The sequence below is a fragment of the Mastacembelus armatus genome, chromosome 15, assembly GCF_900324485.2.
Source record: "Mastacembelus armatus chromosome 15, fMasArm1.2, whole genome shotgun sequence".
Classification (NCBI taxonomy): domain Eukaryota; kingdom Metazoa; phylum Chordata; class Actinopteri; order Synbranchiformes; family Mastacembelidae; genus Mastacembelus; species Mastacembelus armatus.
In genome coordinates, this window is record NC_046647.1 from 9061244 (window position 1) to 9085827 (window position 24584).

Consider the following 24584-nt stretch of genomic DNA (forward strand, 5'->3'; position numbering starts at 1 on the left):
CCTCCGGTGGTGACACGATGTACCACTGTTTCCTTCCTTCCTTTCTGGGTAAAACACACCAGCAGAGATGTCCCTCCGGGGTGTCTGGGTGAGCGAATCGAGCGCCTCCAGCCAACATGGTGTGGGCGTGGCCGTAGAGGCTGACGTCATCCGGTGACAGCTAGCTGTCAGAAAGTGAGTTCATTCCCCCCGAGCCGAGGAGACGGACCGCTGTCGATGGGTTTCTGCCCTTCCGTTGGTGTCTAGACCCCCGAAACCGCCAGACTACGGACAGGCCTTTCCACCGAGCCCGGCCATGGATGAACAGGCGGGCCCCGGCGTGTTCTTCAACAACAATAACAACTCTGTTTTACCCGGCGGTGGCAAAGGACCGCTGCCTGATGGCGACGCTGGGGAGGCGGCTAGGGCGCAGTACAGTATCCCGGGGATCTTGCACTTCCTGCAGCACGAATGGGCCCGTTTCGAAGTAGAGAGAGCACAATGGGAGGTGGAGCGGGCCGAACTGCAGGTGAAAACCACCACATTTTACCACCACACGACCACTTTTTAGCGGCAGTACCTGGCTATAGCTGTGCTGCTTTGTTGTGAAGTCGCGCTGACTTTCTGTTTGATTGTTCGGGCTAGCAGCTAGTTAGCTCGTTAGCTTTAGCTCAGGAGCTACAGCAGCTGCAGCGCCCCCATGACCCAGTGCACGAAGACCTCCTTACTCTGACCGGACCCACAAAAGTCGCTTGGTGCCTCTAGAAGTTTGAAGACAGGCTTTAGATAAGACTCGTATGACTACAACTACCAACTCCTGACTCCATTGACTAGTAAAGTTAATATGCAGTCCAACAAGGTTGTGTAGAAACAGAACAGCTACCTGCCTTCGTAAAGCTAAATGTATAACACCCCTACTGGATTTTATTTACAGTTTTATCTGTAAACCCAGAAACTGTGAGGCCGAGGAGTGGTGGTCGTTTTGCTAAGAGGTTTCCAGTAAGTCTTGTTTATGATCTTACCGTAAGCTAGCTGCCATGTCACTGCCACACCTGGAGACAGTCAGAAATATCTGCCTCTTCCTTACCTGATGGACAGAAGCTCCTGTAATCAGCTGTGTATATATTGTAATATATGAAGGCAGGGAGGGGGTTCCTGTTGGGAACAAATATTCACTTTAATAAGAGGGGAAACCTGACAAAAACTGATTTGCTGAAAGTAGAAGTTTTTTGTTGTGTATTAAAAATACAAGCCAGTCTATGCTGTAATGCTTACTTTGTTGGGGTTTCCTCTCATCTTGAATTTTCATTCTCTTCAAGTTGTTGTTTTTTTGTTTTTTTTAATCTTTGTTTTTCCATGTTTGCATGTGATAGACTGTACAGGACTACAAAGTGGCTGTGTTCGTCACTTTAACATATATTTGTAGCTGAATCAGTTAACCCCTGTTGGTTTTTACATATTTACAATATGAAGTCCTATATCTGGTTTTAAGTGAAGTAGACATTTCTACAGTTTGTTATGTTCAGCTAAAATCAATTTTTTTTCTTTTTTCTGTCATTTTGACCCAGTTCTGGGAGTCATAGTTTCTGGGTCACAGACAAGGCCCAACAGGGGTTCGTTAACAGGAAGCTCCATCAGCTAACAAAGAGACAACAGGGAGACCCTGTATTGTTTCTAGATGGGTGACGTACACCATGATCAGTGTAGACTCATCAGCCTCATACAGCGCTTTCAGTCTGTGTGTTAAGCTTCCTGTCATGAAGCAAGCTTATCAGCGATGCAGCAGCAACTGTGGCAGAGCACAGTCGGGTTGCTAAATGGCTTTTTGGGTGGTTTGTTTCAGGCGGCAAAACTGCGCGCTCAATTTGATTTCTTGTTTTTGTTGCAGCCAGCTGTAAACACAATGCTGGTAATTGTTTGGAACTGAATTTGGGCTGCAGTAGAGTATTTAGATCTCTAACTTATTCATAATTGTACAGGAATAACTGCAGCACAGGATTGTTCTTTTACAGCAGTGCTGTGCAGGTTTGGAGAAATAATGATGAATCAAATATTGAAAAGCTTTGAAAATCCACAGGGGACGTAACCTTGTGGTGTCCTTGAGAAATCTAATGAAAGTGAATGAAAGTCTAGATGTTGCAAACACATATAGTACTTAATTAACAGGGAAGGGACCATGGTATAGAAGAAAAAGCCTTATAAAAGAATATAAATAGATGTGTAAATAGTGAAAAGCTCTGGTGGAAAACACCAGCAGCATCTACTGTACGTTCTCTCTGCTCATTGTGTTTAACGTTATGTCCGCACAGGTTTAAATTGCAGGAACCAAATATTTTGCATCTCTTAAGGCGGTTTCAGGTAAAAGTCCTTTATGAATGTACACAAAGTGATTCACAACCCAGTGAAAACTCTCCACCCTGGATCTATTTTCTTTCTTGTTGCAAAGACATTGAATGGAAGACAGTTGAATCTGTGCCTTATGTCAGTGCTTGGAAGGAAGGCGAAGCCCAGGGCTTGTAGGAATGTCATCCAGCCAGCCTGTTAGGTCATGCTCAGAGCCACTCCTCTCTTTAGTAGAGGAGCACAGTAGTAGTACTGTACATGCCCATCTTGTCTTGCTGCTCTGCTTTTTCTCTGCAACATATAGACTGTTGTCATTCACGATTAGCTTCCTGTTTAGCAGCCAATGATAATCAATTGATTGACCCAGTCGAGCTGATTTGCTTTGTTGATGGTAGACTACAGCTCCACTCAGTTTCAGGTATGTTGTCTTGGTAATGAAGAAAACAATGGCTGCAAGTAATGATTATTTCATTATCTCCTATCAATTAATTTATGTGTTTGGAAAAAAATTAAAATGGTCTTTATCCTAACACTGCAGACCCAAATACTGCAGACAATATGGAACAGAAAGCAAGCAAAATCCCATATGATTAAATATTGCTATGTTATATTGCCCTGTTATTTTCCTTATCCAGTAATAGTTTCATCTATAAAACTAATTTTCTGTCCATCTGCTTTTCCATTAACTAATCTTTTCAGCTTTAATTAACCAAAAATGTTGTTGATTAATTTCCCATTGAAATATTATTTGACTAATCCTTGAAGCACTTGAAGTAATTGTAGTTTGACACTTGAACTGAACAATGGAAATATGTTTGTCAGATTAGTGGCACGCACCAGTCAAGTGAATTTATTTTTAATTAGTGTGTACACTGAATGTCATTGAAACAATTATTTATTTTGGACAGCATTATAATTAATTATAACCATGTAGTAGTTACTATTGGAATTAGATTATGATTGTATTGGTGTTTTACAATATTCTGTTGGCCAAATGATTTCAAACAAATAATGTTGCAGTTACAAAAATCAGTTCTTGCTTTATATTTGTGTGGAGATTTATAAATTTATAAATAACAATGGAAGGCAGCATGTTGTTGTGAACAAAGGTGATTAGTTTACAAGTGATTTGATATGCCTTTGCCATTTTGCAATGTGTATCTATCAGCTGCAGTCTGATGTTAATTTAGCACAGGCCCGACGACTGAGGCTCGGTTGAGTTATGCCCTGTTCAGGCCAGACAGAGCTCCAGTGTGCTTCATCAGCCTTCCAGTTATGAGGAAATCCGTTCTCCATAGGGTATCTCCTTGCCAGAAGTAACTGTCAGCAGCCATAACTTGACACCAGAAGAAGGTTGAAGGTGACTCAGGGTGTAAGATGGCTCAGTGTGGGTGAAAATGGGAAAATCACGCTGCCTATCTTCACTAGATAGAAGTGCCTGTTGTATCTCTGAAGGAAAAGCTTTTAACATGAACGAGATTACTACGTGGCTCGTTTTTTGATTGCTTTTCTCTGTCAGAGACGACTGCAGCAAACAGTGGAACGGCCTCAAATTAGTCTAGCTCTGTTAGAAGACTTATTACTGTGATCTTATATTTACTTTTGCTAATGGAAAAGCCCAAAGCATATTTAGATCAATGGTGTGGCAATAAGAAGGGCTGAGCCATGTACAAACATACGCATAACATGGCAGCGTGGCATTCAGAAATTTAGAAATGGGAGTCACCGCCATTCCTCAGTCGATACTATATCCACCCCCATGCTGCAGTTATTTTTGCCCTCTGTGTGTGCCTAAGGGTTGGAAAATACAAAAAAGCAGAGCATACATTACCTCACTGAGAATCTACATACTTGTTTCTCAATAATGCCTCTCTCAGATATTAACCACAGATTGTTTTGCTCTAGAAATATTTTACTGTGACACAGAGAAGCAAATGCTACACAGCAACTCTGACTTTCGCATTTAACCGGCGTGTAGACCACAAAGAATCCGCCCCATTCTCTGCCCCTGGTTTAAGACGGGCTGTGGTAATAAGAGTGCCACAAAGGCACAAGACATTGCAGCTCATATCACAGATATTCACTACAGACAGTAGTAAGTAGTTTAAATGAGTCTGTGGTTTTGCTGTAAATGAACCTCGAGAAGAATATTTTTTTTATTAACTAAATCCAGGCCCTTTGAGCTTTTTGCCACTGTTTCTGTTGACCTCACACCGGAGCCTTTTTCAGCCTGTTAATTCCCCTCACCTTCCTTCATTGGCACCTACAACCTTTGTCTGTGAACGTCTGGTTGTGCCTCCGAGTTGCCCGCCTCCCCCACTTTATACAGTAAACCTGAGGCCGCTGGTCGGTCATGATGTAAACTGGTGTATGCGCCCCATCAAATTGCTGTTGCGATTTGGTCATATAGTGAAATATGCTTTGCTCTGGTACGGCAGTGTCTTCCTGTTTGAAGGTATATGGTTGGGACAATATTTTGTTATCCATACTAATTGTATCTGCATGTAATTTCTAATTATAATGTGCAGCTTAGTTCTTTGTCAGTATAGTTTTCTAGCAGGACACAGCTGGAGACCTTTCAGTTTATTAAAACCACGTGTCAGCGTCATACTGTTTTTGTTAATTTTCTATAATACAAAACTGGCCCAAGTTAGCTAAGTTATTCATTGTTTTTCTGCATTACATAAAAATATTAAGGTTAAATTTTTGTGTCAGTCTCAACAGCAGAATCCCAGGAATCCTAATCCTGAAGATCTGATGATTGTTTCTATCCCTATGTGCACGTGTGTGGTTAAAAAGTGGAGATATTCCTAAAAAGAAATTATAGCTATATCAGAGTTCTGTCTGACAGGCCTCACATGCGAGAGAGGCATCGAAAATTGAGATGAGTGTTTCTATCTTGTGGTGTCCCACACAGACAGGATGGGCCAAAGGGCAGCAGCTGCCTTCTTACTCCCTCATGTGGTGGCCGACCACCTTTTAGTGGAAGAAAATATGTTTCTGTCAATGCCTGTGCATTTTCTGTTAATTCATACTCTGAAAAAGAGGACTTTACAAGCTCTGTCTGAACCCACTGTTAAACTGTACAAATGTGCGTTGTTGATGGTGTTGTCTGGGTACTGGAATGAGGATCACATTTGGAAAGAAATGCAGCCTGGCCTACGGTTTGCAAACTTTATAAAACATCAGACTCATTAGCCTCCTGAAATATTTGACCTCACATTTCAAATCTGTTTTTACTCTGTATTGTTAAGTTGTTATTTCGCCTTAGTTCTGCCAGGACCACACCTTATAGTCACACAGTCTTTTTGTCGGTGAAAACGCTGATGTTGGGAAAACAGAGCTCTTTGCCTGCATATGAGTGTGTACATGTACTCCATGAGCTTAATGTAGCATTAATGCAGCGCCCGTGTCCTCAAGAAACCCAACATACTGCCTTTGTTTGTAGCCCTGTGAGGTAGCACTGTAGACTCAACTTGACGTGAACTGTGTGATGGCTTAGTGGAGAATGAAGCTCTGGAAAGTTGCGATGACATGAAAACAAAATCTGTCTGATGGTTTAGAAAAGGAGAGATGTATTTTTGTCTGTGAGGAATCTCTGGCAGTGTTTTGGATTTTCTTTTGGCTTACGGAAGAAGTGAAGAACACCGTTTTGGCTCATTGCAGGCAACATAGTACAAATCACAGTTTGACAGTAGCTCAGTCTCACTCTAACCCCCACGGAAAACCTGTGTCTGTGTCCTGATCGATGTCCAGAGTCTAGCATTTGATTCCTCTGTATTTCACATCTAACTCACTGCTTCTGTGACACAGTCGGAGCAAAATGGGCCAGTGCATTAAACTAAGCTGCGTACACCCGCCAGTTAGGAGATAATTGTGTAATATGTATCTGTACAGTTGGTATGTAGGCTTTTTATAGATGTTCGCAGAGAAAGAAAGCTGTGTTGTTGTGGATAGATGAGCAGTGCACTTCACCTACCCTCACCAGCTTGAGCAGGGAAAGATGTCAGGTGATGGCTGAATGTGAAACTGAAGTTAATAGTTACAGTTTAAAGGGATAATCTATTATTTCTTGATCATTAGAAGTATTTTCTCCCTGTTATACTATGGTTTCTGTGCCCTGTTTTTAGTCTGAATGTATTAGAGCATTGAGGTTGATGTCATTTTATATCAATACTGTGATCTTTAATTAACTCTGAGAATTTTTCCAACCCCTAAATATTACTCTTCAGAAACTGGCAGGTTCAAGCAGAACAGCAACAGACTTCAGATGCACCACTGTCTGTATTTAGTGTGTTGAAATATGTTCGAAGCTACCTATGAATGCCTTACTGAAAAGATGAGGTCTGTGTAGAAATAGAGACTAAAACCAACAATACATTTCACATACCATAATGTCTGTGAATCCAGAAATCCATGAAATTTATTTTCTTGAAATTTATTTGTGCGTGACGTTGACCTCCACTGTAAAAATACACCAGTGAGCCACATCTCTGCACTGAATATGTTTCTTTCTCACAAAACACCTTTTTCAAAAGCTAAAGCAAGTTCTGGATTCACTGACATTACTATAGTGAATATGTCATGATCATTTATCATCATTTAATCATTTTTATATCTTGTGTTTCTAGATACAAAAATAAATAAATTAATAAATTTGTCAGTGGTCAGCCAGAATGAAAAATATCTTATCCCTAAAGATATTAGGTTTATATGGGGTCATGTTTTCTATGAAAGAAAACGCTGTGCTGTAGCCCTGCTACTGTGTTCCCCTGCACTCCTGTCTTGTGTATGTTGGTCTGCCTTTTTTCTGTTACTAGTGTAATGGCATGTATGGAATGTATTTGGCTGCTTATCGGGTTGGCCATCGCGGTGCCCCAGTGTAAACCCAGTGTTCACTGAAGAGTTGTTTGCATTGTAAATATGGGATTAACATCAGGTTGTTTCCCTTCTTCAGCTGTGGTGTGACAGTTTCGTTTGTGCTTATGCCCTGAGGTTGTGTCAGAATCGACAGCATTCCTGTTGAGGACGGCGAGAGCTCAGTCTTGTTGCTGAGACAAACTGGAATTTTGACCGTGTGCACTCTGTCTGCATTAAATGGCCTCATTCTGTTGTAGCTGTTTTCAGTAGTGATGCAGAATAAGTCTGGAGGAAAATGTCTGGAATTTACAACCTTATACGTAATTAATTTTAGTATATAACATATAACTGTTTGCATGTTAAAAGGGATGTTAACTTTGTCAATGTCATGCACATGTGAGGATTAAAAAACGGAAGAAATAAAAGTAAACCACAACAACTTAGTTGACATCAAGGCCATTGGAAAGGGACAAAGGCATAGTATTTCTCTTTAACACTTAGCAATTGAAATTGAAAGAGCTGAAGTGTATCTTTTCAAACATGTTTGTGCAGTTTTATGTGTCTCCATTTTCAAAAGTGTCTCAAATTGTGATTAGGTGAAATTGGATGCTGCAGACGGCCCATTTATCCTTGTTCTACCAATTTAATTAAGAGTAGCACTTTGACTCCCAGGCCAGAATTGACCATTTGTCAAAGTAGAAGGTATTATGACCAGCCTTCTTATCCTGGCTTATTGAGGCACTGGCTTTATTTTCTTCCCTAGATGTTAGCCTATCTCCTCTGCCTCCTTTTCCTGTCTCTGAAAAGCCCTGTGCTTCGAGATGGATGCCCCATTCTCCATGTCTCTTACTCAGACAGACTAAGGAGCCCTTATCCAGCAGCCCAATAATGCAGTCAGTGTGAGGCCGGGAATTAAATGCTTCCTGTGTCTCTTTATGGCCCGAGTTGACTCATTGCATTCCTCCCAAGGTTAATGTTTGATGGAGGGGAGATGGCGAGCCAGGGATTCACAGAGCAGTGCTCTTGTCTGTCTCTGGCACTGCAGGACGCCGGGGGTCCCTGGGCCAGCGCTTTATCTGGAAAAGGAAGTGAATGGTTGCTCACTATCTCAAACCACACAGATGTACAGTTTCATCTACAGTGAGCAATGAGTCAGTGTGCATCTCTGTTTTGACATGTGAGCTACTACTACAGCAAGCATGCCCAAATCAACAACATTCTTAAACAAGTCAGCCATTTGGCTGGATGTCGGGAGATATTTAATGTGAGATAGCTCTGCCATTAACCTAATGAAGAATTTGTTCAGCAGACCACTTGCATGTGATGCAGTTTCAATGTCCAAAGACGGTTGTTCTCACTGCTATTTGGATTACAGCCAGTAAGTTATTTTGGCAGTCTGGCCCAATCCAAACAGTTATAATTTTCCATATGCAGTATTTTCCTAATGCTTCATTTGTGCCTGTTTATGTGCCTCTTCTCTCATTGTTCAACGATAACACAAAGCGATCCCTGCTTTATCGATTGTAAGTAAGTTTGTCAGTAATTGTCATCTACAACACTTTTTTCCTCCTGTCATATCCAAAAAAGCTTTTTTTAAACCTATCTAGCAGGACATATTGATATTGTTCATCAGATCAAAAATGAGCGGCTTAGTCACACTTTGATGGCAACCGTGGTATTGCTGGGATTTTCTCTGTTCATCTGCCCTGCTCACTGTTACTGTAACTAAGCCTATATTATAAATGCACTTTTTCTGTGAACTTTAACTTGTTTTGCCTTTGTGCGTTTACTCGCCCAGTGATACTTGCTCAAGGATAGTTCAGATGCATTCTAAACATTGTTAACATCAATCCTGAATACATTAGTACAGATCCAGCTGTGGGTGGATGCACATAAAGCAGGATGAATGTGGAATTGTTGTGTAGATGTATTAAGCAGAGTGATGCATGTGCTGTGCTTACCCACCTTTCAAGAGCATGCATTTTTGGCATCTGTACAGACTGTTAGCATGTGACTGGTGCCAACTAAACCCAGTGCTCTTTCCATTGTCAAACTGAGAGGCAGTACTCTAAATCCTAAGAGCACTGGCGCTACAGCACACAGGTTGTTATGAGTTCCTCTGTGGAGACCTGGGGAAGATAAGAAATGCTGTTATTAATACAAGGCAGATTGAAGTGCTGTCATGACTCATTGTTGCAGGCAGCAGCAGCACTACTTGCTATCCTTGTGAAAGTGTGATCCAGCCCACTCAAACTCGCACCCTCCCCTGCATGTTGAGTGAAATGCAGAGAACTGAAGCCAATGTTCATTCCTTCTGTGATGTTAACGTGTTGTTTTAGAATTTGAATTGTTCCCAGGAGATATCCTGATTCTGAAGTGTGGCTTACGGAGCTTTTTTTTTCTTCTAATATTTCACCACAACCGTTCTGTGTTCTGCTGTTTAAGGGTTTGTGTATTTGTGTTAATCCAAAATGCCATTTAAACTTGCACTCCAGTCACTCTGTCATCTTCTCCTACCCACAGAGTGGCACTCAGATCCACTCAAATCGACATTGTCTTCCTGGTGGTTTAAACAGCTGAGATGGACTCTAAAGGGTTTTGATGAAGTGCTGAAGAGGAACAACAGCGTGCTTATCCTCCTCTCTGTAAACAGCACAGACTTCAGAGACCTGACCGGCTTCTAGAGTCATTTGACACCTACTAAACCTTCCTGTGATCCTTAACAACATAATTAGATTTTTATTACAGAAAAATATATGAAAATGTATAGCTATTTATCTCAGCATTGCCCTTTAGAGCAAAAGCAAAGTAACTACAATGTGATAACTGAGTTTAAACCAGAATATATTTACCCTGTTATTCCATAAATTAAAAAAGTAAACAGTACTGTATATAAAGTTTTTAGAAACACAAGACTGATTTTATTCAAGGCTAAAGTTAGGCTCAGTGCAGTTACAGGTAGCTTTTTTTTTTTTTTGCTGCCTGCTTTTTGCAATTAGTAAAACCGAATCCATAATCCAGCATCTTGCTAATGCAATTATTCTAGAAATAGAAGGCAGAAGCTGAATGTAATCATAATGGATATTGAAGAACAGATACAATTATCCTGTTAAAAGCTAAGTAGCCTAGCTTAGACTGTCCATACAGATTAGCACATCAAAATATGATTTTACTTTTTCTTTAGTTTTTTTTCCCCCATTTGTGCATCAAAATACCTTTAACTGGAATGTGCTGTGATGGCTGCAGTCATATTATGTCCAAACCAGTTATACGATAGATACGGTGTTGCTCAATGTTTGATCTGTTCTGTTTGATTTACCTGCTGCAGCTCATGTACTGTACTCCACACCCTGCACTAACCTCTACCACCGTCATTACAAGCGAGTGTGTGCGTGGTACCCAGCGATGTAATCCAGTGTAATGCTGACTCAGACCGAGTGCGTCAACAGCTGCTGCCTGTTACTGAACAGAGACAGTTGTGCAGAGGGAGGGGATTTTAGAGGAGGGAGGGGGGACAGTTGATGTGTGGGAGAGTGAGTAGGTTAAGATTAAAATAGACTAGTCCAGATTGGCTTTTTATTTCCCACCCTGCCATGAATATTGATTTGACATACTCCTATTTCAGTCTCGACAGAAGTAGCTGTTCTCAGATGTTGCCTCATGGACGTTGTCTTTGAAATCTTTGTAGCTAGCTCATATTTAAGATGCCAAAACACCGGAAACGTTGAACCTATTTATAAAAGTAACTACTGTAAATCTCTTCCCACTTTAAAATGTGACCTGACAATCCTATTTTTGTGTTTTCAGGCCCAAATTGCGTTCCTGCAGGGGGAGAGGAAGGGCCAGGAGAACTTGAAGAAGGACCTTGTGAGGAGAATCAAAATGCTGGAGTATGCACTGAAGCAAGAGAGGTGAGTGCCTTGCAACACATTGCTGCTTCAGCCCACCTCCAAGACAAACAAATACTTCAGTTTTCTATGCCCCTAACCAAATTCTGCATCTGCACAAAGTGAGCAAACTCTATAGAGTTCATCTTTCTTCAACATTTTTTTGATAGTTTGTTAAATGTTTACTAAAGGGTTTTTAAGTAATTTCCAGCGTCCATTTGTTTATATTATGAGTCTGACATCTCAGCTGGTGTCAGCAGAAGCAGTAATGGAGTGAGAGTGCCAGAGACGTTCCCTCGAGTCCAGCTGGTGTGAAGTCTCTGGACGAGAGCATGTGTTGGCAGGGAAGCTTTGTTTGCTGTCAGATGCTGGTGACTCTGACCTCAGCAGAAGGATGAGATGGGGAAAGGAGGAGAGACAAAGTCTCTCTCCACCCAGGACGAGGTCAGCAGGGCCAGCAAACTTTTTTGCTCGAGCAAACTATTACATTGTTCTCATTTTGATGTTTCACCAGCTCGTCACCACTGCACAAAATGTCCTTGTGGTAGCGGTGAGGATACACTATGTGTTTTCCTGTCTGTTTGAAACAAGGCTGCTCAGTGTGATTTCAACATGTCTCTATAAATGTGACTTAAGCTGCTGTCCACATCCTTCAGACAGACTTTAACACAGTGGCCCTCTGCAAAACTAAACAAATACTCATTTTTTGCTTTGGATACATGTTTATAAAAAGTGTTTCTATTGGCATAGTTCAGGATGAACTCTTTAAATTTAATTTCAGGTTTTAAAAATGTGGGTCTTCATTTAGTTTCTTTGGTCATCATTACCAGTGTCACCAAGGTAATTTCTGACAATGAATGCAAAATAGCACAAAAAGGGAAACAGCTAATAGGGCAAGAAAAATAAGTACTCATAAGTTTTTAAATGAAGGCTGAAGGTAAAATTAACTGTTATTAGCATTCATCACAGGTTACAGACTATCATTCTGCTTCAAGTTTAACCTACTATTACTGCAGTTGTGCTTGTACACACAGATTTCTTGTGTAGTGAGGGATTATTATTGACATTTTAGGTGCGTTCCCTGTCTGTTGTACCTCTATATGATGCAGTTTTCTTGTTTACAACCTGACAGCTTTGCTTCTCTACCCATCAGATCTTAATTGTAATAACCAGAATTATGCGTCATTAACATGAATCAGATTATTAGATATTGCTCACATTTTGACCACTCCCTTGTGATCTAATGCTGTCTATGTAGCCAGACAGTCCAGTCACTGTCTCCTTCCTCAAGAAGGAACCACCTTCCACTGAGGACGGTGGTTGTATGAGACACTATAGGCATGTATGGAATTCAGGGAATGCAAAGCAAAGTATTGCTGAAATGAGCACCGACGATCAGCAGAGTCTTTCCTGGATTGCTAAAGCTCGGAGCTGGTAGATTGTCTGAGCTGAGAGCCTTACCCCAACTGATTTAGACAGGTGTGAGAATAGGTTAGGACCCGTCTTTCCTGCAGGCAAAGCTTAGTTCAAGTATGAGGAGCATCCTCTTTAGGTTTGTTAGACATGGAATCAGCCTCTAGCTGTTTGTAGTGTAAATGTACCTCCTGATTTTCAGAGAGATCACAACAGAGTCTGCCTCAAGAGCGACATTTAATCCGGAATTACTACCACTTTGCCTGGTTGCTAAGCAACAGGTCATGCCTCAGAGGGGTATCTAAAAGCAATATCAGAAATGGCTATGTGAATGTAGGATGCGCACAATTTAAAATGAATTGGATGTTGATGGGGGTTGCTTCCTCTGGTTCACAACTAGAGAAGTGTGACAGGGGCATGTGTGAACTCAAAGGTGTTGGAGCTCTCCCTGTGTACTACTGCTGGAGTGCATGTGTGTGTGTGCAGTCATTGGAAGAAACTGCACCTCTGCAAAGAGCAAGACCTTGGTATTTTATACTGGTATATTATCCTTTTTGTGAATTGTCTTTCAGTGGAATTATTTTGATAATGTTTCTTATTTGTATATTTAATTACTATTTATACATTGTACACATTTTTGTCTAAATTGATAAACTGACCAATTAAGTAATCTCAAGTTTTCATGAACATCAGTTTGAGTGTCCTGTCTTGTATGTGAGTTTGTATATATTTGCTACTACATCTAAAAGGATCAGTTAATTGGTCTTTTTTTATTGTGCAGTAAAGCCAAAAATATAGTGATTCCAGCCAACTATACTACCTTATAGCCCAACATGTGGGACAAGTGAGTCTGTCTATCAAGCCACTGTGTTTGTGAGAAGTAGAGATGCAGTTGGGATGACTTTCAAAGCTTATGCAGATGCCATGCATAATGAGTTTGTTTTTTGTTTTTTTTTTCCAAAAGCTTCTTCTCAGACTGTTTTGATCAGTCCTGTTTTCTTATCTGCCTTCCTCCTCCTTTTTTCCCTTCTAGAGCAAAGTACCACAAGTTAAAATATGGGACAGAGCTAAATCAAGGTGACATGAAGCCGCCGAGCTATGACTCTGGTAAGTCAACAGAGGCTCAAACTGCCGACTCCACCTCTTCATACTAAATCACTGTGATTGTTGAGCTCACATACCTTGAAAGACAGGACTGTTATGTATGTGAAGGCTGTATTCATGTTGGATCTTGTTTGCTTTGATAGATTTCTTCACAGCGTGCTTTCCTGAATGCTGAAAGAGTACTATTGTTGTTACAAATGTACTGCACAAATACTGAGCACCATAAAGTGTCAGTGAATAGCAGATGTGATCCAGTACTTTAGACATAGAACAGACTGAGAGCATTTGTGGTGGTCAATGTAGATACTTTGAGCTGAAAAAGTTATGCTAGAAACATTTTTCTATTGACTCTGATGGTATTTGTCATGCAGCCATGCACATAGTTACGGTTTTGTTTGTCTATGGTTGGGGATAAAATAGAATTTAATCTGTGGTGTTTGAAACGCTGAAATATTGCACTGAAGAAAATTCAACTGTAAGGTTTCCAGAAAGAGTCCCTGTTGTACAATATAATACATTTGTACTATTGACAGATCTGTCAACAGTTTTTAAAGGGACTCTTTCTTTTGTTGAAAGTAGTTCAAATTAAGGCTGTTAAGAATATATTTTGTGGATTATCCACAGTAACAGGGACGTTGTTTCTGGAAAAAGTTGTTGAATTTTTAAAATGTAATTAGAGCTGAAACAATTAGTGGAATAATTCATCAGTTCACATCAGCAGAAAAAAAAGAATATAAATCTAAATGTTCAAGCAGAAATGCTGAAAATTAGCTAGTTCAAGCTTCTCAGTTAAGAGAATTTGCTGCTTTCCTTATTCCTGTCTTTTTTGTCAATTTATAGAGCCATTGATGAATCTGAGGGATAATCTCACTGGATAGTTGTTGTTGCAGCCGTAAATGTATACTTTTAATGATATGAGTATTGAAAAGGAAATTTCTGTGTGAGCAATCACAATAATTAAGTTCACACAGTGGACGTTTTGTTTTTATGCCAGCATCGTGCCTGCATCAGCCCAGTACCTGTTTCTTTTTGTTTAATCGACGCTCTAAGTCCTCTGCCATCATTAAGTCACATTGCGATGTTCCTTCTCTCTCTTCTCATCTCTATTCATGAGGGCTGTTCAAAGCACCCAGGCACCCTTGAAGTGTTGATGAACGAGGGAGAGTGGTGGGGGGGGGGCTAAAGACGAGAGTGTTAGATATTGAGGATGGAAAAGTGGGAGTCGAGGAGTGGGAGGTGTTGCTCGTATGGTGGCACACCTGCCCACTCCTCACCCTGCTGAATTAGGCATGACCCACTTTTTGAGACACCTTCGTGTCTCTGCCCCATGAACACACACTCTCACCTCGTCTAAATCTTATTATCACTTCTCTGGTCCATGCAAACTCGTGAGCAGGGGCGCTGACGTTGAATATCAAAGTGAGCTTTGAATCCCACCATTATTTGTGTTGTCAGACGTAGTGTTCATTGTTACTGTAGATACAGATACACAGTGTTGCTGATTCTAGCATGTCATGGGACACGGATGGAGCAGGGACCAGCCATTTTGAAGATGTCGGAATATGTCACTTAACATCAAATGTCTGATTTTAGCATCAAGAACAAGCCGTTGCTAATGAGTTTCAAATCTATTCTTTGTTTCTACTGCTCATGCTGTTGTGCACACAGTTTTGGCAAGGCAATACCTATTTGTTGGAGTGTAAATATCTAGATTGACATGTTTACATGTAGTAACTTCAGACACAACCATGAACTACAAATAAAGGCGACTGGGTTTGAGCGGAAATTCAGATAAATTGTTGGGCACAGCTGTCGTGACCGTTTAGTTTTTTTTGCATTTAACGGGTAAATGTTATTGTGTCATAGTGCACTGGCACAATTTAAAGAGACGCAGTACCCTCTTCTATTTAACACTAATCCCTGTCGTCTTACTGAAAGCAACTGAGCGTGTAGTTGCCAGGATGCATGAAGCAGGAATGTTGTGGTCATATTTACAGAGTGTAAATAATGTCAGAGGCTGTGCTGTTTGAGGAGCCCTGATTTGTGCCCTCCTCCTCTCCTCCAGATGAGGCCAACGAGAACGAGATGTCTGGATCGCTCAACAATCAGCTGTCTTGGAAACAAGGCCGTCAGCTCCTCAGACAGTAAGTGCTCTTATCCTTCTGTGACAGTCTATAACCCAGAAAACAGAACCACCGCTGTCCTCTAAAATTATAAAAATATCAAAGGATGTCAGCAGGCCCTTAGTCACATTTTTTTTGCAGTGGAGTTGTCAGTTGTTTAAAAAGCTTTTCAAGCTGAGCACTGGCCCAAACAACTGTGGGGAAGAGCGCCCTCATGTGGGCTGCAGAGGTCATTACCTGTACTGTGTATTGTTTTTCTCTGGTGTACCCATCAGGCTCAGGAAAGCGTGGCTCATCATATCATCATGGTCTCCAGTCAGTCTGTGTAAATAAACCCAACTCCAGCCTTTATGCCAGACACCATCAGGCAGCCTGACACATCTGCAGTCTCAACATGCCTTTGTTGCGGCAGTCAATTTATTCTTGTCAATTCTTGTCAGGGGACAGATCAATAATGTGCTAAGTCACCCCTCCCTTTCAGTCAGTTTCCCAGTAATAGGCTACAGCTTCTTCTGCTTCCCTACAGGTTAGATGTAAGATTTGATAAGTAGCTCATCTTGCCTCAGCAAAGCTGATACTAGACCAGTGCCAGAGGACATGACTCTTGTGATTATAATAAGTACTTGACTACAATAAATGTAATGCAGTACTCCTGTCCAGGGACTTAGCCAGGCGAAATAGAGTCACGTTTAAGTTTGTTTACCTTGTTCCAGGTACCTGCAGGAAGTGGGCTACACGGATACCATCTTAGATGTTAAATCCCAACGTGTCCGAGCGCTGCTAGGATTAGCTGGGGATGGAGGCGGAAGGACAGGTGAACGGACCAGTACTGAGCCTTTGGTTAACGGGACGGACACAACAACAAAAGGCATGGGTACCAGAGGGTGAGTACTGTGCTCTAAAGGTGCCTGTGCAGCAACCAAACCATCACCACATATGGCTTGGAGAGGAGTTGTGCTTTGTAGCAGATGAAAGTGTAGTCATCGTATCAATTCAGGTATATCTTCTATAACAGTTCAATCTAAGACCACCGTTTCAGATTGATGACCAAGAGTTCACCATGTTCCTTCTGTGATTTGAATTTTTATTTACAGGATGAGGGGATCTTAAAGGGCAGCACACACCCATGATGGGTGATTCAGTATTGATCCTGTACATTTTTAATTGATGCTGCTGACATAATCATGAAACTATAGACAGTATTTAACCAGAAAGAAAATGTGTTGTAATGGCAGTTTGTCGTGCCACTGTGTCTAATGCATGCATCATTGTTCAACAGGAAAGCTGAGCTCTCTGACACTAGCGCTGTCCTGGAGGCCTTCAAGTTCATTGAGAATGCAGCAGCTGAGTTCAGTGATGAAGACGAGGAGGAGGATAGCGAGGGGAAGGACAGGACTATTGTGGAATCCCGGACGGTAAGAAAACCACCTACCCTTTCCTTCACGCTGTTAAGTAGAAAGTTGTCGCTGTACTATTGATATTGGCCATTGATGTTTTCCTCCAGATCATGAGGAAGAAGCCCTCATCGTCATCCCCGGCCAGTATGGACACCAGTGAGGATCCTGACGCAGAGGAGGCACTGAAGGGCTTTGACTTCCTGTCCAGCCCTGACGAAATGGACACCTCGCCGGAGTCCAGAGGCCCCGGGGATGGCACAGACTGGGGTAAGTCACGGATCAGTGAAGAGCAGAGTTGAATCCAGATGAAAAGTGCTGTGCAGACACCACAGATGCAATTATAGTACCTTTGTGCTGCACAGTCATGAAGTCTTATTTTTATACAAATACAGTACAATACAATATAATATCAGTTTCACAGGCTCTGAAAAGATTGCTAATTATTTCATGCTGTAAACGTATTATTTACCTGTTGCTCTAAAATTGACTTCTGCTCATAGTTTGGTAATAGCTTTGGTTCATGGAGTAGTCGTCATTCATATATCATGCTGTGGTCATAAATCATGATGTTTGGAGTCTGTCTGTTTTACCCATAGTTTGTGATTTCTCACTGTGTTCCCATAGCCAGTCTGTGACCACAGTGTCTCTGTCACTCCTGTGCCGTCAAATTAGCCTGATTCCTTTTGAGTCTCACTGATCCTTAGAGTAAAACCAGGAAAAAATAGCTTGTTAATGTCATGCTGTTTTCTTTGTATTTGAACATGGGTTTGGTTATTTTGAGTCATTTGTTTACAAGCCAAACATTTCACGACTAGAGTTTAATATTAGGTTTGTCATGACTCAGAATCCAAATGTGCAATGTGTGAAAGAATTCCCCACGACATTAACTTCCCACCCACCACCCTCTCTTCTTCCGCTAGAGGAGAAATCCTAAAAAGATTGCAAGAGATGGCTGTGAATGCTGCTCCCAATTATAATGACTCTAATTACTGAGGTGGTAGTGGCATGCTCAAAGAAAAGATGCTTATCTCAGGTCCTAAAGGCCTAATACTCCTCTCCTGGAGGCTTGAGAAACCTCCATGAGACAATCAGTCTGAAAAAGGTTTCTGCACCTTTACTCCACCCTGCCAGGCCACTCGGGCCTCGACCAGAGCAGTTTCTCAACAGCCTCTCGGTCTGGTTTTGTTCCCCCTGTGTAGAGAAGGACGAGCAAGGTCCCATTTCTGAGGCCTGGGATGTGGACCCGGGCCTGATAACCAAACTCAAGGAGCAGTACAGAAAGGAGCGCAAGGGGAAAAAGGGGGTGAAGAGTAAGTCCTGTAAGGCATTGCTGCCTCCCTCCCTTCTACTCCTCTCTCTATACAGCCTGACTTTCAGCCAAAAAGCCTCAAATCAAAAGCAAAACATCACTGTTTTTTTTTTCATCTCTTTTTCTAGTTGCTCCTTGTTCCACCCCTTTCTTCTTCTTCTTTTTTATTTTCTTACCTGAACAAAGTGCACTGCTTGATGCATGTTTTTGTCTCATTTAAATGTTTGAATTTCTATTCTCATCACCACCTCATCCACCCTGTCAGATATCAAGAGATTAATGTGAAGGTCGTATTGACATGTCCATCTTTGTCCCATCTGGGACTACTGAAAGAGTACTATTACTACAGTAATAAGTAATTTGCTGCTATTGTACATTGATGCCAATTAAGGGCTTTTGTAGTGACTGTGAAGTGATTCAGCTGAATACTGCTGCTCTCTTAATGACAGCACACTTCAGACTCATTCAGGGGCTGTCAGCGCTTAGATTTTACATTTACGAGGCCCAACCTCTGCATCTCTGCTGTCTTTTGTTTTTTTTTTATTTTTTCTTTTACTATAATTAAATCACGAGTTCAACAACTCGTTCATCTCACCTTCGTTTTTTTACACTTCGCTTTCTCTTGTGGTTTTAGAGAGATCTATTTTTGTTTTTGCTGTGTTGGTGCTTTATCACTTTTGTGACTGTGTGGAAGAAATTATCATGTGATCTGTCTGCGGTGTTTCTCCAGGCAGCTGTGGGTTTCATATGCTGAATTTCTTTACACCAGGGTTAAGTGTTTTTTTTTTTTGTTTTTGTTCTTTTTTTTTTTTTTTAATCTCGAATTACCTTCTCCACACAGTTCACATGTAGTGATAAACATGCCTCTTCATCTTTTCTCCCTCTTCAACTCAATAATAAGGACTCTGCTGCTGACTTTTCACGTTCTCTTCTTTTGCAAACTATAATTTATCTTTTTCTTTCCAATACAGTGCTGCTTCCCTTCCATATCCATTCAGTAGTCTCTGTTTCTGCTTGTACTCACAGTTTTTATTCTATTTTCCCTCCGCTCTCCATCACCGTACTGTATGGTAACACTGCTCTGCCCAATTGATTTGTCACATAGGGCCAAACCGGTCGAAGCTGCAAGACATGTTGGCTAACCTGAGGGATGTGGAGGACTTGTCCCATATGCAGGCTCCATCCACACCACAGTCGCGCCCTAGTGTGGTCCGATTCAATGAGCATGATGGGAACCGAACAGATGAAGGTGCTTGAGCAAAGATACCAGCAGATTTTAGCAGCTGAGGTGTTAACTGGTTTAAATTCCCTTCACCTGCTTGTGAAGACAAGTGGTGGTTATTTATTTATTCCTTCTTTTTCCAGTGGAGGCGCTGACCTTCCCACCCACCTCAGGGAAGTCTTTCATTATGGGCACAGATGAGGCCATGGAAAGTGAACTGGGCCTGGGGGAGCTGGCTGGACTCACCGTGGCCAATGAAGCCGACAGCCTGGCATATGATGTGAGAAGGAACAAGCAGGATGGATTTTAAAGCCATGGGACCATTTCTCTGGGGAATGCCATTTCTGTTCATGTTCCAAAGAAGACTTGTAATCTAAAGCCTTATCTCTCTGCAGATTGGCAACAACAAGGATGCCATGAGAAAGACTTGGAACCCCAAGTTCACTCTCCGAAGTCATTTTGATGGGATTCGCGCTCTGGCCTTCCACCCCGTGGAACCAGTGCTAATCACTGCTTCAGAGGACCACACACTCAAGATGTGGAACCTGCAGAAGACTGCTCCTGCCAAGAAGTAAGACAAGAAAACAGTTTGGCTTTAAACGTGTGCTAGCTGTGGACCACTGGCACAGCAGAAGAGTGTATATATATATATTGTGATTCATCTCAGTCCTTATACCATGTTTGGTCAATAATATTGGAAATCATTGACACATGCTTAGTTGACATTGCTGTTAAAGTAATGAACTCATTGTTTGTCCACAGAAGTACGTCTTTAGATGTGGAGCCGATCTATACTTTCAGAGCCCACAGGTAAATACACTGCACAGCATTCCTGTCTAAGCTGCTTTTATTGACATGGATTCTAATACTTTGTCCCACAACCCCCAGGGGGGCTGTACTGAGCGTGGTGATGAGCAGTACAGGGGAGCAGTGTTTTAGTGGAGGGGTTGACGGCACCATACAGTGCTGGAGCACCCCCAATCCCAACATCGACCCCTATGACTCCTACGGTAACAATTTAATCTCATCAGTTTTATCTTGGTTTGCGGACTTTAAGATCAGATCATGGAGTCTGACTGGAGCCGTCTTGTGTTTTCTGTGACAGACCCATCAGTGCTGCGCGGAGCACTGACTGGACACACTGACTCAGTTTGGGGTTTAGTGTACAGCAGCGCACACCAGCGCCTCCTCTCCTGCTCCGCAGACGGGACAGTGAGACTGTGGGATGCCAACACCACTTCTCCTGCCCTCGCAGTATTCAACGAAAACAAAAGTACTGACTTTTGTCTTGTATCAGGATGGTTTTTTTCCCTAAAATAATCTTTGAATAGTTAACATAAAAATATCTGTCTGTGTACTAGAGCTAGGAGTTCCTTCCTCTGTGGACCTGGTGTGCAGTGACCCAGCCCACCTCGTCACATCCTTCACAAATGGGCAGATAGGCCTCTTCAATATGGAGACGTGCCAGCTGGTGCTCAGTCTGGACTCTGGTTTGGAGCCAGGTAGGTTAAGAGGTGTGGGTCACTAAGAGGAGCTAGACGGGGCTGAACCCGAAGCACTGCGTGACAGGGGTGGATTCAAACACTTGGAAGTTTGTCACCAACAATAGAAACTGTAGCATCATTAAGACCAAAGAACAGCACAATTCCTGTTTTATGAGGAGAGTATCAGTAACACAATATATTGAATTCAATAACAATATTTGAAGGATGGACCGATAAAAGGGCTAGCAGAAATATGGCTGTTTGCTAACATGTGGTGGCAGCTACTGCAAAATAAAAACATTGGCAATTAACACACATTCTCCACAACCCCCAGTATATTTCTTTTTCCTTCTTATTCTCTGACCTACAAATTTCAAGCTTAGTACTTGGTACAGTAAAGACCTGAAGCGGCGTGTCCGCCTCGTCTCTCGGGTTGACTAAATGCCGACACTCACTCTAAATTTTGTTTCAGCTCTATACTTTACCCGCAGCGTTAAATCTGCAGTATAGCTCTTTCTTTTGGGTGGCATTTCCTAGCAGTTAGAGTTTAGCGTGAACATAAACGTTTTAATATTTTCGGTGGTACAGTATCTTCACTTGAATCAAGAGAGCCATCTAACACTAGTGACTACTCGACAAAATGACTGTAAATACACACATATAAGTCGCACTGCAAGCCAGAGGAGTAAGAAAAAAAAAAGTGTGACTTATAGTCTGCAAAATATGGTAATTTTTATGCTGCACACACAGAACCACCAGTTATACCTGCTCTATATGTTTGCTAGTAATGATTGTTTCCAGCTGACTGTCTACCATGACTGTCCCCCTGTGTGAAGTCCTAACGTGTCCGTCTGTTTTTCATCAGGAACTCCCTGTCAGATCAATAAGGTCCTCAGCCACCCAACTCTTCCCATCACCATCACAGCACAGGAGGACAGACACATCAAGTTCTTTGACAACAACAGCGGGAAGCTGATTCACTCCATGGTGGCTCACCTGGATGCTGTCACCAGTTTAGCTGTAGATCCTAACGGACTGTATCTCATGTCAGGAAGTAAGTGCCTCGTAACCAGTGCCTCCTGTTTTGTGTTTCATACTTCAGTTCATTGATTTATGCATCAGGAGTCAGTGCAGTTGGTAGCTTGATACATAGTATTAGTCATTTTCCAAGTGTTGATGTGGCCACTGTTTTTGTTTTTTATAAAAACATTTAATTTTGCCAGAGAATACACAATAGGAACAGTACTTGTTTTTGCAGCCAGTGTGTCACAATTTAATTCAGTCGCAGAGCCTGAGGAAAAGGATTTGTAAAGGGCTGAATCACTGAATTTAAACATTTAGGTTCATTACAGTACTTTCATGCACTGGTGCAGTCGATCTGTTATGAGTAGGTACTACACACTACATACTCATCTTTAGGCTCTTGTTTACAACTTAATCTTCTATATTCATTTTTAGATCTACAGGCGCATTGTTATCCTAAATGCTTGTTGTTGGTGCAACTGATTTCATTCTCACAGTTACTTAATGCAGGTTGGAGAGTGCTGGATATTAAATTTTTGAAACTCTTTGCCCCCGTACCACTTGTAACTTTTTTTTTTTATCCTCCACAGGTCATGACTGCTCTATCCGCCTGTGGAACCTGGAGAGTAAAACCTGCATCCAGGAGTTCACTGCTCACAGAAAGAAGTTTGAGGAATCTATCCATGATGTAGCGTTTCATCCATCTAAGTGCTACATTGCCAGCGCCGGGGCAGATGCTCTTGCAAAGGTTTTCGTATGATGCGAAGCTGTGTCTCTCTCTGCGGCCCCGCTTTCTGACTCAGCCTCCCATCACCAGGGACCAATAGAGACACAGCAGAGGAAGGACCTTCAGGCATGGGTCCAGTCCCACCTCACACAGCCCACTGGTTTCCTTTTGGGCTGGCAGACTATGTAGCCGCTAGCCTCAAACAGGCCGTGACTCTTCATCAAAAGGGTCGGCAGGGAGGCCAGTCAGGAGGAGAACTGCTCTCTAGTCCCCCATCTACCATCCAGGCAGGCCTGGGTGTGACCGTACACAGTGCCCCGGCAGACAGACTAAAACTTAACCTCCTTTGCTAGGGGACTCAGGACAAGTGTTGAGCGGAGAAATTAGGTTTCAAGCCAGTCTTCTGCTCCTGTGACCTCACACTCACCCCAGATCCTCAGGCCCTTGGCCCTCTCCCTCAGACTTTTAAACCAGGTCCAGGCCCCTAACTCCAGGTTTTGTGTTGTGTTGTTCCAAAAACTTGGAGTACTGAAGGCTCACTGGAGCTGTTGCGGAAACCTCTCACTTCTCCTTCTCTGCTTCCCAGACTGACTCTGCTCGCTGGCCTGCCTTTATTTTCTTTTTTAAAACACGTATTGACAAATGTGCCTTTGCTTTAAAAAGGTCTTGAAAATGTTATTTTAACAAGCTTGTTTTGGGGAACAGGGAGGGAGGGGGACAGCAGAGAAATGGAGTGATTTGTCACAAAGTTGTCGATTTTAACATTGGATGTAAAATTACAAATGCTTATAATAAACAAAATATATATTCAGTCTTAAGATTTACTGTGCAGCGTGAGTTTGAGTGCTCCTTTTTGATAAGTGTGGTCGGGGAATCAATTTTGTGCATTTCAAGGCAAAGCTGGTAGATACAGACCATTAAATATAATGCCTGTTTGTTAGAATTAAGTAATTGTACACTTCAGAAGTAAGATTACAACCATACGTGTCCAAAGTAAACCATCCTGGTTATATAATTACAATTCAGACTTGGTTCTAGATGTCCATCGTAGATTAACTAATTGATTTTGGCCAGTTTGCTCTTGTTTGAATTGAATGGCTTGTACTGTCTGTAGTTTTCCCCAATTGTGTGGACATGCTTGACTAAAATGTGATGTATCATGTCCAGATATTTACAATAGTCCAGTGTTAAGCAGGATATTAGTGCAGTACTGTAGGACTATTTGAAACCATGCGAATTCCAGTTTCAATACAAACTGAGGAGGAAACGATCCTGGGTGAAAACAAATCAATCAAGTTGTTGTACGTGTAGAGTACAGCTTCAAATGAGCCATTTTCGCAGTCACTGGTTTGTATATGGAAGTATGTTCTAAATAAAACCTGCTGTAAAGTGTCACCTGGGCTCTGATGTTGGTCATTTGACAGATGCAGAAGCTGTTTTCACCTTACTGAAACCAGATGTGGTTATCACCTCAGATCAGGGGATTCCATGGGTTTACACTTTGGCCTGTTTGTTTTAATTTATTTGTTTACATTTTTGGCAAAGTGGAACCATTGACTGTATGATAAATCACAATGTGTTGTTTGGTATTTTTCATCAACAACGGTCACTGGATTACTAAAAACTGAAAACAGTGATTCTAAGTCTAAGTGCTGGAGTAAGGCAAATCATTATCTCTGATTTTTAGGCAGATTTGTGGACGTTCATTCACAT

The 24584-nt window shown here is 41.8% G+C and overlaps 1 protein-coding gene across 1 annotated transcript; it reads left to right on the top strand.

Moving 5' to 3' along the window:
- The first annotated feature begins 149 nt into the window (after positions 1-149).
- On the top strand, positions 150-24266 carry LOC113131434 (striatin). Its single transcript, XM_026308654.1, has 17 exons — positions 150-508; positions 10990-11093; positions 13516-13589; positions 15652-15730; positions 16423-16593; positions 16989-17124; positions 17214-17373; positions 18306-18416; positions 19521-19664; positions 19781-19917; positions 20033-20208; positions 20400-20447; positions 20526-20647; positions 20743-20910; positions 20999-21139; positions 21987-22175; positions 22735-24266. Exons 1-17 carry the CDS (start codon positions 296-298, stop codon positions 22902-22904), a joined length of 2343 nt encoding a protein of 780 aa, XP_026164439.1. The 5' UTR covers positions 150-295; the 3' UTR covers positions 22905-24266.
- Positions 24267-24584: the final 318 nt, after the last annotated feature.